Raw genomic sequence first — 22,028 nt, forward strand, 5'->3', positions numbered from 1 at the left:
ATTGGCCATACATAATCATGTGACAACTTCTCGCCGTGGGAGAGGCTGAAAAATGTCTCTAACTAGGTGGACAAAAGCCCAGCAGAAATTCAGTGAGGGGAAGATTCTGTTCAGAGGAACACAGAAAATACTCTTGGCAGTGGCTATCTTTGGGTAGTGAGGAACTTTCTTTTTATATACTACTTTTTAATTTTCTGACGAGTAATAATTTTTAAATGAAACCATGAAACAGAATGGCAAATACCAATGTAATTCCCCCAAACCTTAGTATCTGGTAGGAATTTCACTGACTGTTTGCTGTTACATGCTCATCAGACTCTTACCTGGTCAGTCTTTATTTTCTTGTTTCTTCATCAATTTTATGGATATATAATTTAGGTACAATAAATGGCATCTGTTAAATGTATACAATTCAAGGAGTTTTAACAGATGTGTATACCCGTCAGATACCTTAATCAAGATGCGAGTGTTTCTGTCACCTTCAAAAAATTGTCTGTGCCCTGTTGGAGTCCATTGCTCTGCTGCCTCTGGTCATAGACAACCACTAATCTGCTTTCTATCATTATGATTTCCCTCTTCTAGCAGTTGATATAAATGGAGTCATATAGTATACAGCCTTTTTTGTATGTACTTTTCCTGTAGTGTAATGCTTTTTGAGATTCATCGTACTGCTTGCATGTGTGAGTAGTTTGTTCTTTCTTACTGCTGAGAATTCCATTGTATGAGCAGGCTGTATATTGCTTATCTGTTCATCTGGCGATGGTTGTGTTGTTTCCCGTTTTGGTGTCGTGAATAAAATTTCTAAACTGTCTTTTTGAAAAGAGTTCTACATCCCCACCACCAAGTTCCAGTAGTTCCCTTTCTTGCCAACATTTGCTTTCGTTGGCCTTTAGAATTGTAGACATAATGGGTATAGAATGGTAATTCATTGTGGTTTAAATGTAAATTTCTCTTATGACTAAAGATAATAAGCATCTTTTGATGTGCTTATTGGCCACATACATATATATCTTCTTTTGTGAAGTGTGTCCAGAAATTTAGTCATTTTAAAAATTGGGTTGTTGGTCATCTTCATCTTCCTTTTTTTTTTTTTTCTTTTTTTGAGACAGAGTCTCACTCTTGTTGTCCAGCCTGGAGTGCAGTGGTGCAACCTTGGCTCACTGCAACCTCCGCCTCCTGGGTTCAAGTGATTCTCCTACCTCAGCCTCCCAAGTATCTGGGATTACAGGCGCATGCCACCGCGCCCAGCTATTTTTTTATTTTTGTATTTTTAGTAGAGACGGGGTTTTGCCATGTTGGTCAGACTGGTCTCGAACTCCTGACCTCAGGTGATCTGCCGGCCTCGGCCCCCCAAAGCGCTGGGATTACGGGCATGAGCCACGGCACCCAGCCTGGGTTGTTGGTCTTCTAACTGTTGAGGTATGAGTTCTTTTGATATTTTAAATACAACTTGTCAGATACAAATTACAAATACTTTCTCCCATTCTGTGGCTTGTCTTTTTGTTTACCTGAGCAGCCTTAATGTCATCAATATCGTTATTATAGATTATTTTACCCAAGTAAGAAGAACTTGTCTTTTTGAAATAAAATGTGAGTGGATAATGAAATCACAGCAAAATATGAACTTGTACATTCACTTTTGGAAAGTTCAGCCGATTTGGGGATTAGCAAGCAGGAGTGGAGTTTTTAGCAATTAATTAAGGCATGTTTTATTAACTAAGAACTAGATAATCAGATAGCCATGTCAGTAAAATATATCAGTATGTAAATCTCTCTTATAGTTGCCAAGCAATAGCGATATCTGTCTTTCCTTACCAGTCCCCAAAGCTGTGTTCTAAACCAGGCTTTCTTCTTATACCTACCCTTTTCCTTATTCTTCTGATTTAAAAAGCTAGAACAGCATTGCACATACTAAGAAAAAAGACGTGTTCTAAATATTGAAACTTGAAGTTACAAGGACATAGTGACCTGATTTCCATTGTATCATGAGGATTAAAGAAGTTTTTGGAGCCTAAGATTCTTGGTCTAGGACAGGTGTTGGTAAACCACCGCCTGTGGGCTAAGTCCAGCTCTATACCTACCTGTTTTTGTAAATAAATAAAATTTGTGTTTATGTTCTGTGTTGTCTATGCCTGCTTTCATGTTACAGTTGTAGACTTGAATTGTTGCAACAGAGGTTATCTGGCCCATGAAGCCTAAAGTATGTATTATCTGGCCCTTCACAGGAAAAGTTTTGTGACCCCTTTATTTCTCCCCTAATCTAGGGAGAAACAAGTCCATTAATCTAGGAGTTCCCAACCCCCAGGCCATGGACTGGCATGGATCTGTGGCCTGTTAGGAACCGGGCTGCACAGCAGGAGTTGAGCAGGGTGTGGGGAGTGAGCATTTCTGCCTGAGCTCTGCTTCCTGTCAGGTCAGTGGCAGCATTCAATTTTCATAGGAGCATGAACCCTATTGTAAGCCGCACATGCGAGGGATCTAGGTTGCCCACTCCTTATGAGAATCCATTGCCTTATGATCTGAGGTGGAACAGTTTCATCCTGAAACCGTCCTCGAATCCCCTGGATCCATAGGAAAATTATCTTCCATGAAACTGGTCCCTTATGCCAGAAAGGTTGGGGACCGCTGCATTAACCAGTAAGCAGCAATATAGTGAGTAATTTCTGTGTGGGTGAAAACTGAGTCACCACTTATGATTATAAGCGGGGTGCTATCCAAGAAATTAGAATTGATCTTAAAGTCCTTCTCTTTAAAAGTATAATATATTCGTTGAGATTGCATTATGAACACAGTGCTATCTCCATCAGATTATTTCTTGAATAACATTTCTATTATTGAGTACTTCAGTCATATAGAATGTATGTGGTCCCCCAAATGTCTTTTAAAAACTCACTTTATACATTTACTGCCCATACATCTCTCTTTGTTCTTATAGCCTCTCTCTGCCCTATGAGTAATACTAAAAAAAAGAGAAGTCAGTGTAGACAGTGCACCAGGCTTGGAGGACACAGAATGAAGGGAATGTTGGGGAGGTAGGTGGTTAAAGAAGAAAATTATCCAAGAAATTTAAGAAACCTCTTTTGTTGTTGATACTTGGAAAATTAGAAAAACCGTATGGATGATTTGTTGTTCTAGTAACTACCTCCTTCCAAGATACATATAGGTATCTTTAGAAAAATGAGTGATGTCAAGAATGCAACAGGCTGGGCGCGGTGGCTAACACCTGTGATTCCAGCACGTTGGGAGGCTGAGGCAGGAGGTATCACTTAAGCCCAGGAATTCGAGACCAGCCTGGGCAGCATAGCGAGACCCCCATCTCTACAAAAAAGTTTAAAAAAGTAAGCCAGGCACTGTGGCGTGTGCCTGCAGCGCCAGCTACTCAGGAAGCTGAGGCGGGAGGATTGCTGGAACCTAGGAGTTGGAGATTGCAGTGAGCTATGATTGTGCCATTGCACTCCAGCCTGGGTGACAGTGAGTCTCTGCCTCAAAAAAAAAGAAAAAAAAAAGGGAATGCATTGGAGTTTCTTAGGTGAGTACTGTTCTTAAAATTCTTGATGTGCTCAACTTCGTTTTGTATGGTGAGGATTTTTACTGATAGGACAAGTTAGAGAATCCCATTAATTTCCCATGTCTTTTATCAGTATCTTGTGAATGTTTATCAGAATTTGCCTGCTGTACCATTCATGGCTCTAGGCAAATGCTTCAAGTATTCTTGGTGTTAAGACAGTATCCAGTTTTACTCATCTTCCTGTTGCTCATCACTTATTTATTGACCTGTAGTTGTTACTTTGAAATATTACTTCAAAAGAATGGTTGTGTGTAATTAACAAATTTTATGAACAATAACAGTCACGATTGAGTATTCAATAAGACTGCTAAGAAATACTAGGTATCTTAACTTTTTTTTTTTTTTTTTTTTTTTGAGACAGGGTCTCACTCTCTTGCCCAGGCTGGAGGGCAGTGGCATGAACACAGTTCACTGCAGCCTCAACCTGCTAGGCTTAAGTGATCCTCTCACCTCAACCTCCCAAGTAGCTAGGCCCATGGGCACATGCCACCACACCCAGCTAGTACGTGTGTGTCTGTGTGTGTGTGTGTGTGTCTGTGTGTAGAGATGAGGCCTCACTATGTTGCCTGGTGTGTGTGTGTGTGTGTGTGTGTGTGTGTGTGTGTGTGTGTGTGTGTAGAGATGAGGTCTCACTATGTTGCCTGGGCTTGTCTTGAACTCCTGGGCTCAAGCAATCCTCCCACTTTGCCTCTCAAAATGCTGGGATTACCAGCATGAGCTACTGCGCCTGGCATATCAGCTTTTTGTGTATGTGTCTTTAGAGATGCAATCCCTTGGCCAGTATAATTTTTACAAGTCTGAAGTTCCAGTTTCTAATCTTGTTTATTTTGTTAGAAAGTGATTTTTTTTTTCTCCTTAAGTCATGACAGAGGCATTCTATCAGGTATAATTAATTGGTCACAGTTGAATCATGATGAGATGGCTTAGTTTATAATCCAAATTCATGTGAGAAGGACATATTTCTTTGCTCTGCTTTCTGCTCTGTTTATTAGAAAAAATTAGTATTGCAGTATTTTTCTTAATGCAGAATAATATTAAAATAGGGGTATTGTAACGGCATATTTTACTTTGGATCTAAAGTTTAAATATGATGGTTTTAATCTCAAAAGAAATAGTAAAATTGCTGTGTATGCCAAGAAAACTTGTACAAATTTAACATAATCTTTATAAACCAATAGTAATATATGTTTATTTCTCGTTGGTTATTTTTTAAGCTGCCTTCAGTAGGTTACATTAGCACATTAAATTACATTTAGCAATTTTTTTTTTCTGATGTGTTTATCTTCAGAGTAAAATTTGGTACTTCTAAAGTACATAGACTTGTTCTTTTGGAGTGAAGTTGGGACTACACCATGAGGCCTTATTACAATGTTAGTTTGTTCTGACAAGTCCCATGTGTATTTTTAAGAACCTAAACATGCTTCTGAAGTTTAATAGACAAAAGCTTCTTGAGGAAAAAAAGAAAAGCACTGTTGAAGTCATGTACTTCTGTTAAAATCATAGCCTCCCTTTTAGACATATTTATGCTTCTGCTTACATTTTTAGATTTTATTACTTGTTAGTAATTTGCATAGAATCATTCAGAGTTGTAAATTTACATAGTAATAGAACTACTCAATTTTTCCAAATGTCTGTCTAGAAAAGCTTTTTTTGCATTCTTTATGTTTATTTAAAATGCAACTATTTCTATATAAATTTAATATTAGATATTTATACATAAAAGATAACATGGTAGTATAATGACATCATATTCTTTTACTGTTTCATTTGAAAATTACAAAGATAATATCTTTAGTTGATTTTGTTACAGATACATATTATTTTTAATATACCAAGAACAGAACTTATATATTAATAAAAATCATTCGTAAAGCTTAAATGCTGAGAAATACTGCAACAATTTAAGTTCTATTGAATACAGAATTAACTTATTTCTAAAATATGTATAAATTATATTATGACAATACATTTATGCATTCTGTTCTTACTGAGTTTCACATGCAGTAACCAAGCCCTCTTTGCTCTTTGTTAATCTATGATTTTAGTCATTTTATGTAGTTAATAATAATTCTGCATTTATGTAATCCATGATTTTGAGCAGATATTTTTTTCTCTTAATGTAAGTTTAATTATGATAGCACCACTAATCATTGATTATCCAATAAATGAATACAGAACAGAGCATTATAAACTAAAATTAAAACTTTTTTAATTTTAAGTGAGCCAGTATTTTTAATTTTTTTTTCAGTAGCAACTTCTGTAATTCACCCTACCACTTTAAAAAAACTTTCAGTGATACATCTGTGAAGTAGCCAAGTTGACAGCTTGTATCATTTCATTTTAGCTCATTAATCCAGTTTCTATTAGAGGTGCTAAGGATGAATGACTTATGACTAAAAGATGGGGGTGGGGAGTGTCTTAAATAATTCACATGCTGAATACCTTGAAAAAAGACAGCAAATGAAGTGAGCACTTCACAGAAAACCTTTTTTTCCCTAACTTACCTCAGGAGTATATTATTCGACAAAAAAAAAATGTGGCTACAGAAAACACCATAACTTTTATGATCCATAGAATGTACTCAAATAATTCAAATTGTTATTTTTTTCCTGGTTCTAGTCATTTTAAAGAATGAAGTAATGCTTGAGATGTTCTGTAAACTCTTAGTCATATTAGTATATTATGGAGTCCTTTTATTAGCATTTTTTCAAGTATTTCACTTAAATAAAAAACCCTTATTGTACACTCTGCATTGTAGGCATGGGAATATCTGACTTTTAGCCTTACCATCAAGTCAACATTGACCTTTAAGATTCCTGTTTTGGCTGGGCGTGGTGGCTCACGCCTGTAATCCTAGTACTTTGGGAGGCTGAGGCAGGTGGATCACGAGGTCAAGAGACCATCCTGGCTAACACGGTAAAACCCTGTCTCTAAAATTAGCCGGGCGTGGTGGCGGGCGCCTGTAGTCCCAGCTACTCGGGAGGCTGAGGCAGGAGAATGGGGTGAACCCAGGAGGCGGAGCTTGCAGTGAGCCGAGATTGCGCCACTGCACTCCAGCCTGGGTGACAGGGCGAGACTCTGTCTCAAAAAAAAAAAAAAAAAAAAAAGATTCCTGTTTTTAACCTCTTTAATTCCAGCTAATAAAATAAAAACCTCATAAATGCTTAGAAAACACCCTGGACTAGACCAAATGGTTGCAGAGTTGTATACCTCATTTCATTGCCTTCGTGGAAATGTATATTAATTAATTTATGCTCCCTTTTCATCACCAATATGGCTACCATAGATCCTCAAAGGGGAAGAATACATCTCAGGCAGTATGTAGAGTTTTAACATTTCATTATCAGAAATCATTTTATATTATAAAGTTCATATTAAGAGAATTCAGAAAATCTATATTCATTTGCGACATTTGCAACCAATATGATTTCTAAACCTTTTATCAGTTTCATAGTGATATTTGGATGTAGCAATTGCTGTTTCTAAATTTTTCATAGCACTCTTGTGGTAGAAACATACAACAAATAAAATTCATTAAATAATATAATTTAATTATCACCAACAGTACTAGCTCTTTCAATTCACTGACCTTTCTTAGATGCACTTGGACACTTTTCTTCTTAAGAAACACAGCTCAGAATGCAGTCACACAATTTTGTGGGCTTGTAGTTTGAGCTATCTCAAACTTAAGAAGCTTTGCAAATGGCTACTCACCCCCCGCAAGTAGTTGTCAGGTGGTTTTTAAACATTAAATTCATTCATGTGATCACCTGAATAGAGAATGTGCTGTGGGAAGAAGAAAAAAAGAGATTGGTATTGCAAAGCTGACTTAAGTCCCTTCCTTTTAATACCTGATTATGTATGTTGATGTTCTACCCTACTGTCCAATGTTCCTTTTCAACTCACGTCATGCTGAATTACATGCAGATCATTGTTTTAAAAATATTTTTTAAAAAGGTTACGGTGTATTTTCTTAAGATGTAAAAACTTATGAAATTTAGTATATCATGAAGGAAAAATTTTGAGTATTCTAATGGCTTTTTAAAATAATCATTTATTTGCTAGGTAAGTTCTCTTCTACGCTGTATGAGACTGGTGGCTGTGATATGTCACTTGTGAATTTTGAACCAGCAGCAAGAAGAGCATCCAATATCTGGTATGTGTGAAGTCGTATTAGAAGTGTGTGTACTTTCATATGTTTGCCATGTTTAATGTTTTTAAGCCTAGAACTATAAAAGTTAATTTTTTTGTTTTTTATAATTTGTTTAATGTTGTTAATTGACAAATAAAAATTATAAATATTTATGGCATACAACCTGATGTTTTGAAATATCGCATACATTGGCTAAATTGAGCTAAAATTGACATGTATTACCTCACATACTTATAATCTTGTTTGTGGTGAGGACACTTAAATCTACTCTCTTAGTGATTTTCAAGTATACAGCACATTGTTAACTGTAGTCACCAGGTCAGATATAAAAGTTATTTTGAAAACATCTTTATATTTACTCTAATAATTTGTCATAGTGCATTTGTTTCTAAAAACTTAAGGTAGAATTTTTTTTGCTCTGGAAAAAAAAAGTATTGTTTTTAAAACAAAAGCTATTCTGTGTTTTAAAAACTAAAATCCCTAAGATCTTACAGTAGCACAGTGTTTTCCCACAGTGTCAAATTTAATTGTAAATTTCATGTTCTCGATATATTGTATAATGTATAAAAGCTAATCAGGACTTACTCTTCATGTAAGTTCTTACATAACTAAGTTCAAACCTATCAGTTCTCTTTCTTTATATAATTTTAAAATTTTATTTCCTTCAAAGTGTTTGGTCAAGTACCTTTTTAAATAATCAACTTTCATTTTGTTTAAAATTTCTTTTACTGGCTTTAAGGAAGAATTTCTTAAAATATGTCTCATATGTTACCTTTGGCTTCTTTTTTTCCCCCCATCTGAAGGAATTTGTAAGATAATGAAGTCAGGAGAAGAGCAAATAAATTAGAAATCTTGATCATATAACATCAATTATATTTTTAGAAGGTGTTAACACTTTTGTTTTCTAAAATTTTGATCATATTGCTTATTTATTCAAATTGCACTTTGAAGCCTATTCTTGATTAATTAGCTTTCTTTCCCCTCAAGAGTTACTGAATCTTTTTTTTTTTTTTTTTGAGACGGAGTCTTGCTCTGTCACCCAGGCTGGAGTACAGTGGTGTGATCTTGGCTCACTGCAAGCTCCACCTCCCAGGTTGACGCCATTCTCCTGCCTCAGCCTCCTGAGTAGCTGGGACTACAGGCACCCGCCACCACGCCTGGCTAATTTTTTGTATTTTTAGTAGAGATGGGGTTTCACCGTGTTAGCCAGGATGGTCTCGATCTCCTGACCTCATGATCTGCCTGCCTCAGCCTCCCAAAGTGCTGGGATTACAGGCGTGAGCCACCACACCCAGCCTAAGAGTTAACGATTCTTATTTTAGGACTTCTGTTTAATGATAGATCACATCTATTTAAATGTTAGACATCTGTGGGCTGTTTACTTATTTTTTTGTTTTGAGGGACCATTTAAAGCAATAAAATATTGCAGTCATTTAGCTCCACATGCTGAAAAAGTAGAACATATAGATAACTATGCTCCTCAAGCTCCTTTGGTCTAGTTTCAGAATTCACCCTCTCAAAAAAGTATTAAATTGGACTGTTACCCTGATTCTGTAACAACGGAAACAGTAGGAGGAGGGAGGGATAGAAATGCTGTTACCATGTTTAATGTAGTTCAAGAGAACAATTCCTTACACCATAAATGTGGTAAAGCCACAAGTTTTGAAATCCAAACATGACTGAACTGTGGAAACTGAATTATGTTGTAGGTTATTACATTATAGCTTAAGTTTATTGTGTCTTTACTGGTTCCTGGCAATATGTTTATTGCTTTCTTTGCATTATCTCATTTAAACACTTTCACAAGAACCTTGTGATACAGATACTATTGTCATATATTACTGAAGAGGAAACGGAAATATGAAGAGGGTAGGTAACTTGTCCAAGATCTCATTCAGTGGAAGAGATTTGAATGTAGTCACTGACCCAGAGTCTATGCTCTTATCACAACTCTAGGAAAATGCTATTTTTCATTTTGAAGTTAACATGGAAAAGTGAAGATATGTGAATCTCATCTGAATGTTAAAGGATATATTTTTCTTTCTGTTTGACAAACTGTTTGTTCCCTATTTTTTATTTTATTTTAGTGACACAGATTCTCACGTATCCAGTTCTACCTCAGTTCGATTTTATCCACATGATGTGGTAGGTTTTTCTTTATTTTTACAACATGATAAATTTTCAGATTAAATCTGAAATATGTATTTATATAGATAGCTATAAAAGCCATAAAAATTGATGAAGTTACACAAAAATTTTTTGAAAGCTATGGCAAAATCACTTTGCTGTCCTCCAGTGGCTCTCTTTTTCTAAGTCCTTTGATAAGAAACAAAAGTACAAGGTTAAGAAACCCTGGGATAGAGTATTTTAAAAAGTATTTTGGAAAGTATTCGTCAATGCTTAGAGATAGAAATGGCTGTTATATATAGGAAGTAAATTTTCTCAACTATACCCAGATATGTGTTTGAAAGGTAAAAACCCTCCCTACTTTTTGGCTATAGTGTATTCCTGGAAACTGCATAGGAAAGCAAACATGGGAAGATGATTGTTTTATTGTTTTCTACTTTTAAATGGTATGGGAACCTTGAGATAGCAAAATGCTGCCTAGTACTGTGCCAAATACAGTCAACTTTTGATGCTTTCTGAGGAAAAGAAAACTGGTAAACTGATGTGTGGATGAGTTGAAGTTAAATGTAGTGTAGTAATTTGTATAGCCTCAGGTGAGCAGCTTGCCAAAACAAACAAACAAACAAACAGGCGAGGGATTTGGAAATATAGTTACAACAATGCTGAGACTATGGGAAGAAATGAGAGTTGCTGCCATCAGATCCAATGCAGTGGAGCTGCATTATCAGATTTAACACTGATAAATGAGGTTCAAAGCTTAAGGAGAAAAGAGTATAAATGTGACAGGGAGAAGAGAAGCCACTAATGATTCACATTAAGTGGTTTTAATAGATTCGCTAGCTATACAGTTATAAAATCTTAAGATTTTTTCTTAAGCATTCCCTGAGAAAAATCTTAAGATTTTAAACACTTTTCTAGTCAATTATTTACAAAAGGTTTATTGATTAATTAACTTTGTTGTAGTTCATTTCCTATTGTCACCTTCTATAGTTTCTGGTGATCATAAGATATTCATAAAGAGTAGGCTGGGCGCGGTGGCTCACACCTGTAATCCTAGCACTTTGAGAGGCCGAGGCGGGTGGATCACGAGGTCAGGAGTTCAAGACCAGCCTGGCCAAGATGGTAAAATCCCGTCTCTACAAAAAATAGAAAAAGAATTAGGTGGGCATGGTGGCAAGTGCCTGTAATCCCAGCTGCTTGGGAGGCTGAGGCAGAGAATTGCTTGAACCGGGGAGGCGGAGGTTGCAGTGAGCTGAGATTGCACCACTACACTTCAGACAAGACTCCGTCTCAAAAAAAAAAAAAAAAAAAGTATTAGAGAAGAAAATTAAAGGGCTTAGATAACTGATAAGCTAATTGAGTAACTGTTGAATTATGAAGATATTTTATTTTGAATAAACATATTAAATAAATATTGAAGATATTTTAAGCCTTTCAATGCTGACTTTCTTTTAGCTCTCTCTCCCACAGATTCGATTGAATAGACTATTGACCATTGATACAGATTTGTTGGAGCAACAGGACATTGATCTAAGCCCTGACTTGGCAGCTACTTACGGCCCAACAGAAGAAGCTGCCCAAAAGGTTAAACACTATTATCGTTTTTGGATCCTACCCCAGCTGTGGATCGGCATTAACTTTGACAGACTCACACTTTTGGCCCTGTTTGATAGGTGAGATTATAGTGTGATATTAATGATTCGTGCAGATTTTATTTTTAAGATGAAGAGTCTTTAATTACCCACTGAGGTTTTTACCTGGTTATCATGTTGGGAAATGTTTTCTGGTTTTGTCCTCTTGAGATAAAACTTAAGGTAATGGGTTTCTAAACATTGACTATCTTAAGTCCGTTAAAAGTGTTTTGGTTGCAATTTCAGTATCTTTTACAAAGAAATTATTTTTGTTAATCAATGAGACTCATACAACTGCTACTCAAAAGCCAAAGAATATGAGTTGTTGATGATCTTTAAGTTATAGGTAATATGATGCAAAGTTCTGTATAACAGTTATAAGAGGAAACTTCTGTTTCCCTGTTTCTTAACACTACTATCTTAATGGCAAACACAAACTTGGTGACCAATAGCTGTTTCCAGTCAACATGGAGTAACAGGATTGGATTTATCATCCCATGTGAAACAACCAAAAATAGACAAAGTACATGAAACAGTGGTTTTCAAGACACTGGAGATGAGAAAAAAAGGACAGTGATTCCTGAGAGATGACAACAAATAACATGAGCCCTACAATTGCCCCAGCTTAATGCTTTGAGAGAGTTTCTAGGCCGCAAGGCAGGGAGGGAGAACTGAAGTAGAGTCCAGCCAACTTCCTGAGTTAAGGAGATAGAACTGGGATTCCAGGGAGGCTATGGCAGTTAGAGCCCATAGGACAGACTGTCAGAGAGGAGAGAGCTGCTTCGAGAGAGAACCTTAGAGATCTGCACTGAGTCACCTTGACTGTTTGGCAGAGTATGGATATGTTCCTGTATGTGAGGAAACTGTTGGAGCCAGGGAAAGAACCATGTGAAAAGGAACAGAGGAACAGTTCCTGGCAATCACACAGCACTGGGAATAGAAGATGTCCCTACCAGCCAGATTGGAGATGTTTATGGTTCATATTTTGTGGTGCCTTGTGTAGAATACTCAGGAAGATCTTTAAAAGTGGGGAATAATTAGCCCTAGCAGGAGCACTACTTCACACCCACCTAACAAGTCATAAAACCAAGACCCGAAGGGATCAAACTGTTTCCAAGTAACATAAAATCTCAGAAGATTTATGGAAATCCAGAAATACCCAGCACCCAACAAGTTAAGATTCACAATGTCTAGCATTCAGTCAAAGATGACCAAGTGTGCAAAGAAGTGAGAAAACAACCTATAACAAGAATAATCAGTTGAGACCAAACTGTAGCTTGCATAGATATTAGAATTAGCAGACAAGGACATTAAAACAGTTATAACTGCTTTCCATATGTTTAAAAAGTTAACTACAGACATAGAAGATACTTTTAAAAGTCCCAAATCAAACTTACATAGTTGAAAACTGTAATCCCTGAGATGAAAAATATACTGGATGGGATTAATGGTAGATTGCACCTTGTAGAAGAAAAGATTATTGAACTCACTCGAAGTCATAATGATGGAAACTATCCAGAATGAAACAGAAGAGTCCACTGTCCCCAGTGAAAAGAGTATAAAAACAAAATGAGAAAAAGCTGTGGGACAATTACAAAAGGAAACAAGGAGACAAAAGATTTTGAAGAAATAAGGGTGGAGAACTTTCCAAATTTGATGAAAACTATGAATATACATTCAGGAAGCCCACTGAACCTCAAGCATAAAATACTTGGAATAAAACTACACCAAGGCACATAACTGCTCAAAACCAGTGATAAAATTGTTAAAATTGCAAAAGAAAAAAAGAGGAGCAAGGATAAGGAAGACATCCTTTTTATTGTTGGAAATGACAAAGTGAAAAGACAATAGAGGAACATCTTTAAAGTACTGAAAAGAAAAAAACCCTGTCAACCTACAATTCTATACATAGCAAAAATACCTTTTAAAAATCAAAGTGAAATAAAGACATCTTCAAATCAGAAAAAAAATGGAAAGAATTATTTATGAGCAGACCCACACTACAAAAAATGTTGGAGGATGTCTTTCAGGCAGAAGGAAAGTGATGTCAGATGGAAATATAAGTCTACCCAAAGGAACAAAGATAAATGGAAATGGTAAGTCACTATATGGATAAATGTAAAATATTTTTTATTATTAATTAAATCTCTTTAAGAGATAACTTTAAATGAAAATAACAATGCTTGGACAACCCGCTCGGGTCCCCTTCCACACTGTGGAAGCTTTGTTCTTTCGCTCTTTGCAACAAATCTTGCTACTGTAAAAAAAGAAAAAAAAAGAAAATAACAATGCTTTTTGTGGTTTATAACATGTAAAAGTAAAATTTATGATAATAGCATAAAGGCAGAGAGGGGAGAAATAAAAGCATACTATTGTTAAGTTTCTTATATGTGAAGTGATACATCATCACTTGAAGGTAGACTGTCATAAACGTATATTGTAAACCCTAGGCTGGATGCAGTGGCTTATACCTGTAATCCCAGCACTTTGGGAGGCAGAGGCAGGAGGATCACTTGAGCCCAGGAGTTTGAGGCCAGCCTTGGCAACCCAGTGAGACCCTGTCTCTACAAACATATTTTTAAAAATTCTTACCAAAACCTACTGTAAGGCAATCACTAAAATAACAAAAGAGTTGTAGCTAATATGTCAAAAAGGAGATAAGATGGATTATAAAAATTACTGTTAATAAGGTGGAAAAAGATCAAAGAATAGATGAGACAAATAGGAAACACATGACAAGATGACAGAGTCAGAAAAAGTCAGAAATTGGCCGATTAGATAAAAAAGAACAACACTCAACTCCAAGCTGCCTACAAGGAAGGTACTTTAAATATAAAAACAGAGGACAGTGTGGTGGCTCATGCCTATGATCCCAGCACTTTGGGAGTCTGAGGTGGGAGGATCTTTTGAGGCCCAGTTTTCGAAAGCAGCCTGGGCAACATAGACCCAGTTTCTACCAAAATAAAATAAAAACAAATAGGTTAAAAGATGGAAAAAGATATACCATGCTAACATTAACAAAAGGCTTATTATACTGGCTGTATTAAAGTCAGATAAAGTAGACTTCAGAACAAAGAATATTACCAAGGATAAAAAAGCCCATTTCATAGTGATAAGGAGTTAATTAATCCACAGGATTTAACAGTCCTAAATGTTTGTACACCTGAAACAGAGCTTCAGCATTCATAAAGCAAAAGCTAATAGAAGTGGAGAAATAGACAAATCACAGTTATAGGTGATTTCAGCACTTCTCTTTAAATAATTGATAGAATAATTATTTAGAAAATCAGTGAGGAGGATGTACTGAACTTGAACAGTGTTATCAACCAACCTAAATTGGTTGCATTTATGGAACACTGCATCCATAACAAGAGAATATACATTTTTCTAAGTGCTCACAGAACATTTACTAAGATAGATCACATTTTGAGCCATAATACAAGAGTTAGTAAATTTTAAAAGGTCCACTATCCAATCATACATAGTGAATTAAATGGTAAATTAATAACAAATAGAACTTGGAAAATCCCCAAATATTTGGAAACTAAACACTTCTAAATAACCCATGGATTAGAGAAGATGTCAAGGGAGAAATTAGTATTTTGGGCTAAAGAAAGTGAAAACACACCATATCTGAATTTTGGGAATGCCACTAACTTGCAGTACTTAGGAAAATTTATAGCACTAAACACCTAGATTAGAAAAGAAAGGTCTCAAATCAGTGACTTCACCTTCCACTTACTAGAAGGACAAGAGCACATAAGCCCAAGTAAACAAAAGAAAGTTAGTAGTAAGGAACAAAACAATTCAATGAGGAAACAGAGAAATAAGAAAATCAAGGAAATGAAAAGTTTTAGAACATCAATTGTATCAAGTGATACAAATAGCTAAAGGCTAAACCTTTAACCAGCCTGATCAGAAAAAAACAAAAGAAGAGGAAAGATGTAGATTACCAATATCAAGAATGTGAGTTATGATATCACTACAGACTCTCCACGTACTAAAAGGATAATTAGAGAATGATATGAGCAGCTATATGCAAATAAGTTCAACATTGGACAAATGGACAAATTTCTTGAAAGACAAATTATGAAATTCCATTCTCAAAGAAGTGCATGACCTTAATTGTCTTACATCTATTAAATAAGTGGAAATTATAGTTTAGAAACTTTCCCACAAAGAAAACTCTAGGCCCAGATGGCATCAAAATAATATTCAAATGAATGAAATGGAGAAAGGATAGCCTTTTCAACAAATGGTGGTGGAACGATTGGATTTCCATATGCAAAAAAGTAGAGATGGACGCAGAGGTGTGTGCTCAGGAGGCTGAGGTGAGAGGATTGTTTGAGGCCAGCCTGGGCAACATAGCAAGACCCCATTTCAAAAACAAAAATAAAGAATTTGTAGCCTTACCTTGTGCCATGTTATGAAAATGTATCATAGGCTTAAATGTGAAACCTAAAACAAAACTTCTAGAAAAAAAACAGGAGAAAACTTTTATGAACTTGGATTAGGCAAAATTACTTAGCTCTGACGCCAAAAACAAGATCATTAAAAAAACATTTGATACATTGGACTCATCAAAATTGAAAATCCTTAAAAATCCAAAGACAAGACATGTTCAATGACAAGGGAGGCACTATTCAGGCAGGCCCAGGATTGAAAAGAGGTCATTGGATTTAGCAAATCTGAAATTGCATAACTACCACCTAAAATCAAATGGAAATGCCAGTAATTTATTGATTTGGAAATACTATTGAACTTTTTTATCTGGTAGAACCATTAAATGAAATAGTACAAAGATGTTTATGAATTTTATTTGTATGCCCAGTTGATTGTGATAACTATGGAATTGGGTTAATATATTTGTTAAGTTTTTTTATGATTATAAAAGTAATTCCTTACCTATTGTAGAAAATTTAAATATGTACAAAGTTTTGAAGACAGAGGCAAACCATAATTCTTCCATGGAGGGAAGCATTATTAGTAATATCATTTTTGGTATTGTCTTTTTTAACCTATATGTTTAATTTTTTAATAGCAGAACTTATATCCTCCTATGCCCATGGTTTTGTGTCCTGCTTTCTGTATGTATGAGATGTGCTGAGCATTTTTTCATTTTTAATAGTCTTTAAAAATATGATTTAAAAGTATTTTAGGGAAATACTAAAGGATGTATTTGTATAAGATTTTGTGAATAAAATTTTCCCAAGAATTAATGAGATAGATTCTTGTGCGTGTATGACATAAAAATAATCTTCATTGATTTTATATATATATATCTATCTATATCTATCTATCTATATATATATATAGATAGATATATATATATCTGTATCTCGAGCATCATATTGTTTCTCTTACAATGTCAGTTTAATAAATATAGAATTGTCTTAGCAACTTTGATAGAAGCAGATAGAGGTCTTTGTCACTACCTTCATTTTCAAGATATGTAAGAGCCCATATTTAAGTAATTCTAGTAAGTGAGTTTTCTAATTCTTTCAGATGACTGCGAGATGGGGGAAGCAAAATCACTTAGTGCCAGAATTTTGTTACAATTTTGCCATATAACAAATGTTTTAAATTTAATTTTCTAGAAACTATTTTGAGGTTTTGTTTTTTGAACATAATGTGATTCTTTGTATACGTATTTTATTTGCCATCCAAGTTGGTTAACTATTTTGCAACAAATAGAATAGAAAAGCAGATATTAAGGAGAGTAACATTTTTAAAATAGAAATTTAAAACTATATTATGTAATTGAAACTCCACAATTCACTATAGCATGTTTTATTTGTATATAAGAATTCATGTTGTGTCCACATGAAACTAGTTTGTTTTCAGTATGATCTAAAACCTTGTTCAAACTCAGTACCAAAAAGACATCTTGGCATACTATGAACTTCATATTTATGTCTTCCCTTCCCTTTTTTCCATTTGGTTAATTTCTTATACTTACGATATATTTACTCATAAGTTTTTCTATCTGTAGAAATCGTGAGATCCTGGAAAATGTGTTAGCTGTCATCCTGGCTATTCTCGTGGCCTTTTTGGGATCTATTCTTCTCATACAAGGATTCTTCAGAGATATCTGGGTCTTCCAGTTCTGCCTTGTCATAGCCAGCTGTCAATACTCACTGCTTAAGGTACTAGCATCTCTTCTTTTCATGCTACGGAATTATATTTGTGTTAAAAGGCAGAGGATTTTGTAGCAATTACTGAATTATAGTAAGATGATTATTTTTTGGCTTACTTTTCTTGGATGTTTACATAAGATTGTGTAGAGAGCAAAAGGGGAATATAAACCTTAAAAATAATTGTATGTAAATTAGCACTTCCTAAAAACAAGTTTTTTGTATTAAAAGAAAACTGTATTTGTTTTGTTTGTTTTGTTTTGTTTTGTTTTGGAGATGGAGTCTTGCTCTGTTGCCCAGGCTGCAGTGCAATGATGCTATCTGGCTCACTGCAACCTTCGCCTCCCAGGTTCAAGTGATTCTCCTGCCTCAGCCTCCTGAGTAGCTGGGATTACAGGTGCATGCCACCATGCCTGGCTAATTTTTGTATTTTTAGTAGAGACGGGGTTTCACCATGTTGGTCAGGCTAGTCTCAAACTCCTGACCTCATGATCCGCCTGCCTTGGCTTCCCAAAGTACTGGGATTACAGGCATGGGCCACTGCACCTGGCCTAAAAGAAAACTGTATTTGTTAAAATAAGAACTTGCATTCTTTTTTTTTTCAATAGTAGTATTTTTTTTTATCATTATTATACTTTAAGTTCTGGGATACATGTGCAGAATGTGCAGATTTATTACATAGGTATACACATGCCACGGTGGTTAACTGCACCCATCAACCCATCATCTACATTAGCTATTTCTCCTAATGCTATCCCTCCCCTACCCATCTCCCCCTGACAGGCCCCAGTGTGTGATGTTCCCCTGCTTGTGTCCATGTGTTCTCATTGTTCAACTTGCACTTATGAGTGAGAACATGCAGTGTTTGGTTTTCTGTTGTTGTGTTAGTTTTCTGAGAATGATGGTTTCCAGCTTCATCCATGTCCCTGCAAAGGACATGAACTCATCCTTTTTTATGGCTGCATAGTATTCCATGATGTATATGTGCCACATTTTCTTTATCCAGTCTATCATTGATGGGCATTTGGGTTAGTTCCAAGTCTTTGCTATTGTGAACAGTGCTGCAATAAACATACATGTGCATGTGTCTTTATAGTAGAATGATTTATAATCCTTTGTGTATATACCCAGTAATGGGATTGCTAGGTCAAATGGTATTTCTGGTTCTAGATCCTTGAGGAATCGCCACACTGTCTTCCACAATGGTTGAACTAGTTTACACTCCCACCAACAGTGTAAAAGTGTTCCTGTTTCTCCACATCCTCTCCAGCATCTGTTGTTTCCTGACTTTAATGATTGCCGTTCTAACTGGCTTGAGATGGTATTTCATTGTGGTTTTGATTTGCATTTCTCTAATGACCATTGATGATGAGCTTTTTTTCATGTTTGTCGGCCACATAAATGTCTTTTGAGAAGTGTCTGTTCATATCCTTTGCCCACTTTTGGACGGGGTTGTTTGTTTTTTTCTTGTAAATTTAAGTTCCTTGTAGATTCTGGATATTAGCCGTATGTCAGATGGATAGATTGCAAAAATTTTCTCCCATTCTGTAGGTTGCCTATTCACTCTGAAAATAGTTTCTTTTGCTGTACAGAAGCTCTTTAATTAGATCCCATTTGTCAATTTTGGCTTTTGTTGCCATTGCTTTTGGTGTTTTAGTCATGAAGTCTTTGCCCATGCCTATGTCCTGAATGGTATTGCCTAGGTTTTCTTCTAGGGTTTTTATGGTTTTAGGTCTTACATTTAAGTCTTTAATCTGTCTTGAGTTAATTTTTGTATAAGGTGTAAGGAAGAGGTCCAGTTTCAGTGTTCTGCATATGGCTAGCCAGTTTTCCCAACACCATTCATTAAATAGGGAATCCTTTCCCCATTTCTTGTTTTTGTCAGGTTTGTCAAAGATCAGATGGTTGTAGATGTGTGGTGTTATTTCTGAGGCCTCTGTTCTGTTCCATTGGTCTGTATATCTTTTTTGGTACCAGTACCATGCTGTTTTGGTTACTGTAGTCTTGTAGTAGAGTTTGAAGTCAGGTAGCGTGATGCCTCCAGCTTTGCTCTTTTTGCTTAGGCTATGTGGGCTCTTTTTTGTTTCCATATGAAATTTAAAGTAATTTTTTCTACTTCTGTAAGAAAGTCATTGGTAGCTTGATGGGGATTGCATTGAATCTGTGAATTACTTTGGGCAGTATGGCCATTTTCACAATATTGATTTCTTCCTGTCCATGAGCAAGGAATGTTTTTCCATTTGTTTGTGTCCTCTCTTATTTCCTTAGCAGTGGTTTGTAGTTCTCCTTGAAGAGAAGCCCCCCCCACAGCTGGAAAACCATTCACATAGTTCTGTTTTTACTAACAGCTGTCCATCCTTTTTTTCTCTCTCCATTTGTAGCTAGACATGTGGAGTAAGCCACCTAGGTCATCTGCTTTATTTCTTTAAGACTCATCCATACTTCCCTCATTGCAGTACTGAAATTATAGTCTTTGTGGTTGCTAATGATCGTTCTAATTGCTAAATTGCTTTTCTTAAGTCTCCATGCTTTGTGAATGCTACATCATTTAATACCTATGTATACTCTTCCATTTTGATATTCTCCTCATTTTTGATCTGTGACTTTATACCACCCTCATGTTTCTTTCACTTTTCAGATGACTCTCTTTTCCTTTGTTGATCCCTCTTTGTTCTTTCAACTGCTTAATTTATGAGAATTCTCTAGGATTTTATGTGGTTATCTTCTCGGTTTACGGTTCCTTTCCAATGAAGTCATCCTTTTTTATTACTTTATTTGTTGCCTTTGTATATGAGTTATGTCCAGATTTATATCTCAAAGTCTTCACCTCTTTTGCAAGCTTTAGTCCTATATATCAACAGACATTTTAAAAATAGCAAATTAATCATCTCCTGGTTAATTTTTCTTTCCCAATATCTTTGCTTTTGGCAGTGATATACTTGCTAAAAATCTTTGAGTCTCTGCTCCTTCCTCCTTGATCCCTAATAACAATAACCCAGTCCCTTTGATGACATTTAATGATTCTATGTTAAAATTACTGGTTGTCATTCTTGCACTATACCTTTAGTGCCTTAAATCATTTAAATTCATTTTCTGGCTCTAGTGTCTCCATGGTCCAATTAATTTTGTCCACTGCTTTCAGGTTAATGTGGTTAAATATGGAAAAGGTAAAAGGTGACGGATTTTTGCAACTGGTTGACTAGAAGAATAATAATGTCATAAACAGGGATAAGAAAGACAAGAACAGAAGCATTTAGAAGATAGTTGTTGTGGTTAAAAGAGTTTAAAGATTATCTGGAGTCAAAGCTAGCCAAGGGCCAAATGCCAAACTCAGTGAGCTCGGCCCAGTGTCGAATGGTAGGGTGGTGATAGACAGTCCCAGTGAAATTGTATGGTATGCCATTGGAAATGAACTGAAACTTGGGAGAAAAGTCATGAGTAGGGAAGCAGCTGCATAATACCTTCTGAACATTTTTATGGGAAGTTAATAAAGTCTCTTAAAAGGATACAGCTTAACTTATTTGATTATTTTGATATGAAAATGCAGATAATATCTTTATTACAAATACCATTGTATTGTTTAGTAAGCTTGGAATTTATGGGCAGAACTAGAATTGTTGGTGTAAGTGAACCCCTATTCTTGTATATTTCTTGAATGAATGATGTCCTGTGAGAAATACTATACTTGTATTTAGTGTACCTTAACTGCACTTGTATATAGCAATAAGCCAAACAGTAAGATGGCTCTGTCTATCATATGCTATTGAAGATAGATACAAATAAATACATATTATTTGTATTATATGTATTCATATAATTATTTCCTGACTCTTATCAGGAAAGATTTGATATGTTTTTAATATCACAGTGACACTGGTATCTGGAGCTGATGTTTCATCTGTGGAACAGAATTATTAATATAGGTCATTTTGTGGTTGTGGAATATTTACTTAAAATCATTTCAGGCATTTTGAAAGTTGGTTGTAAAATTAGTGTAATTTGTCTTTCTGTTTCATTTTTAGAGTGTTCAGCCAGATTCTTCTTCTCCCAGACATGTAAGTCACTCTTAATATGGCTGCACATTATAGGTCCTTAACATTTATCATAACATTTGTGGTTTGTTTTTTGTTTTTTTGTTTTGTTTGGAATGCATCAGACTGAACTAAAATTTATGTTATTATTTTCCTCATCTATGTTTTGACACACTACTAGAAATATAGGTGTTTTGTTAGCTTGAAATAAAATGACATTGTACTTGTGGACTCTAAATCTTGGTTGAAAATGAGCATAATAATTCACTGTTTGATAGTCTGTTTCAGGGAGTAGACATGGTTCTTATAAACTCATGATTATTTGTGTTTAATACATTTTGAATAATAGGTATTGAAAATAGAATTTTGAAGTAGGAAAAACTT

General features: G+C 35.4%; 1 protein-coding gene across 3 annotated transcripts in view; it reads left to right on the forward strand.

The window, feature by feature from the left end:
• Positions 1 to 22,028, forward strand: part of PCNX1 (pecanex 1) — a 207,043-nt gene that overhangs the window by 93,441 nt on the left and 91,574 nt on the right. For 2 of the 3 annotated variants that reach the window (XM_030812792.1, XM_030812798.1), the window contains 5 exons: positions 7,634 to 7,724; positions 9,809 to 9,866; positions 11,319 to 11,521; positions 17,472 to 17,625; positions 21,636 to 21,668. In XM_030812792.1, coding sequence (XP_030668652.1) covers positions 7,634 to 7,724; positions 9,809 to 9,866; positions 11,319 to 11,521; positions 17,472 to 17,625; positions 21,636 to 21,668 — 539 coding nt within the window. Of the gene's footprint in view, positions 1 to 7,633; positions 7,725 to 9,808; positions 9,867 to 11,303; positions 11,522 to 17,471; positions 17,626 to 21,635; positions 21,669 to 22,028 lie in introns of all 3 variants that reach the window. The other variant, XM_030812783.1, reaches the window with a different exon arrangement.

This window comes from Nomascus leucogenys, chromosome 1a, assembly GCF_006542625.1.
Source record: "Nomascus leucogenys isolate Asia chromosome 1a, Asia_NLE_v1, whole genome shotgun sequence".
Taxonomy (NCBI): Eukaryota; Metazoa; Chordata; class Mammalia; order Primates; family Hylobatidae; genus Nomascus; species Nomascus leucogenys.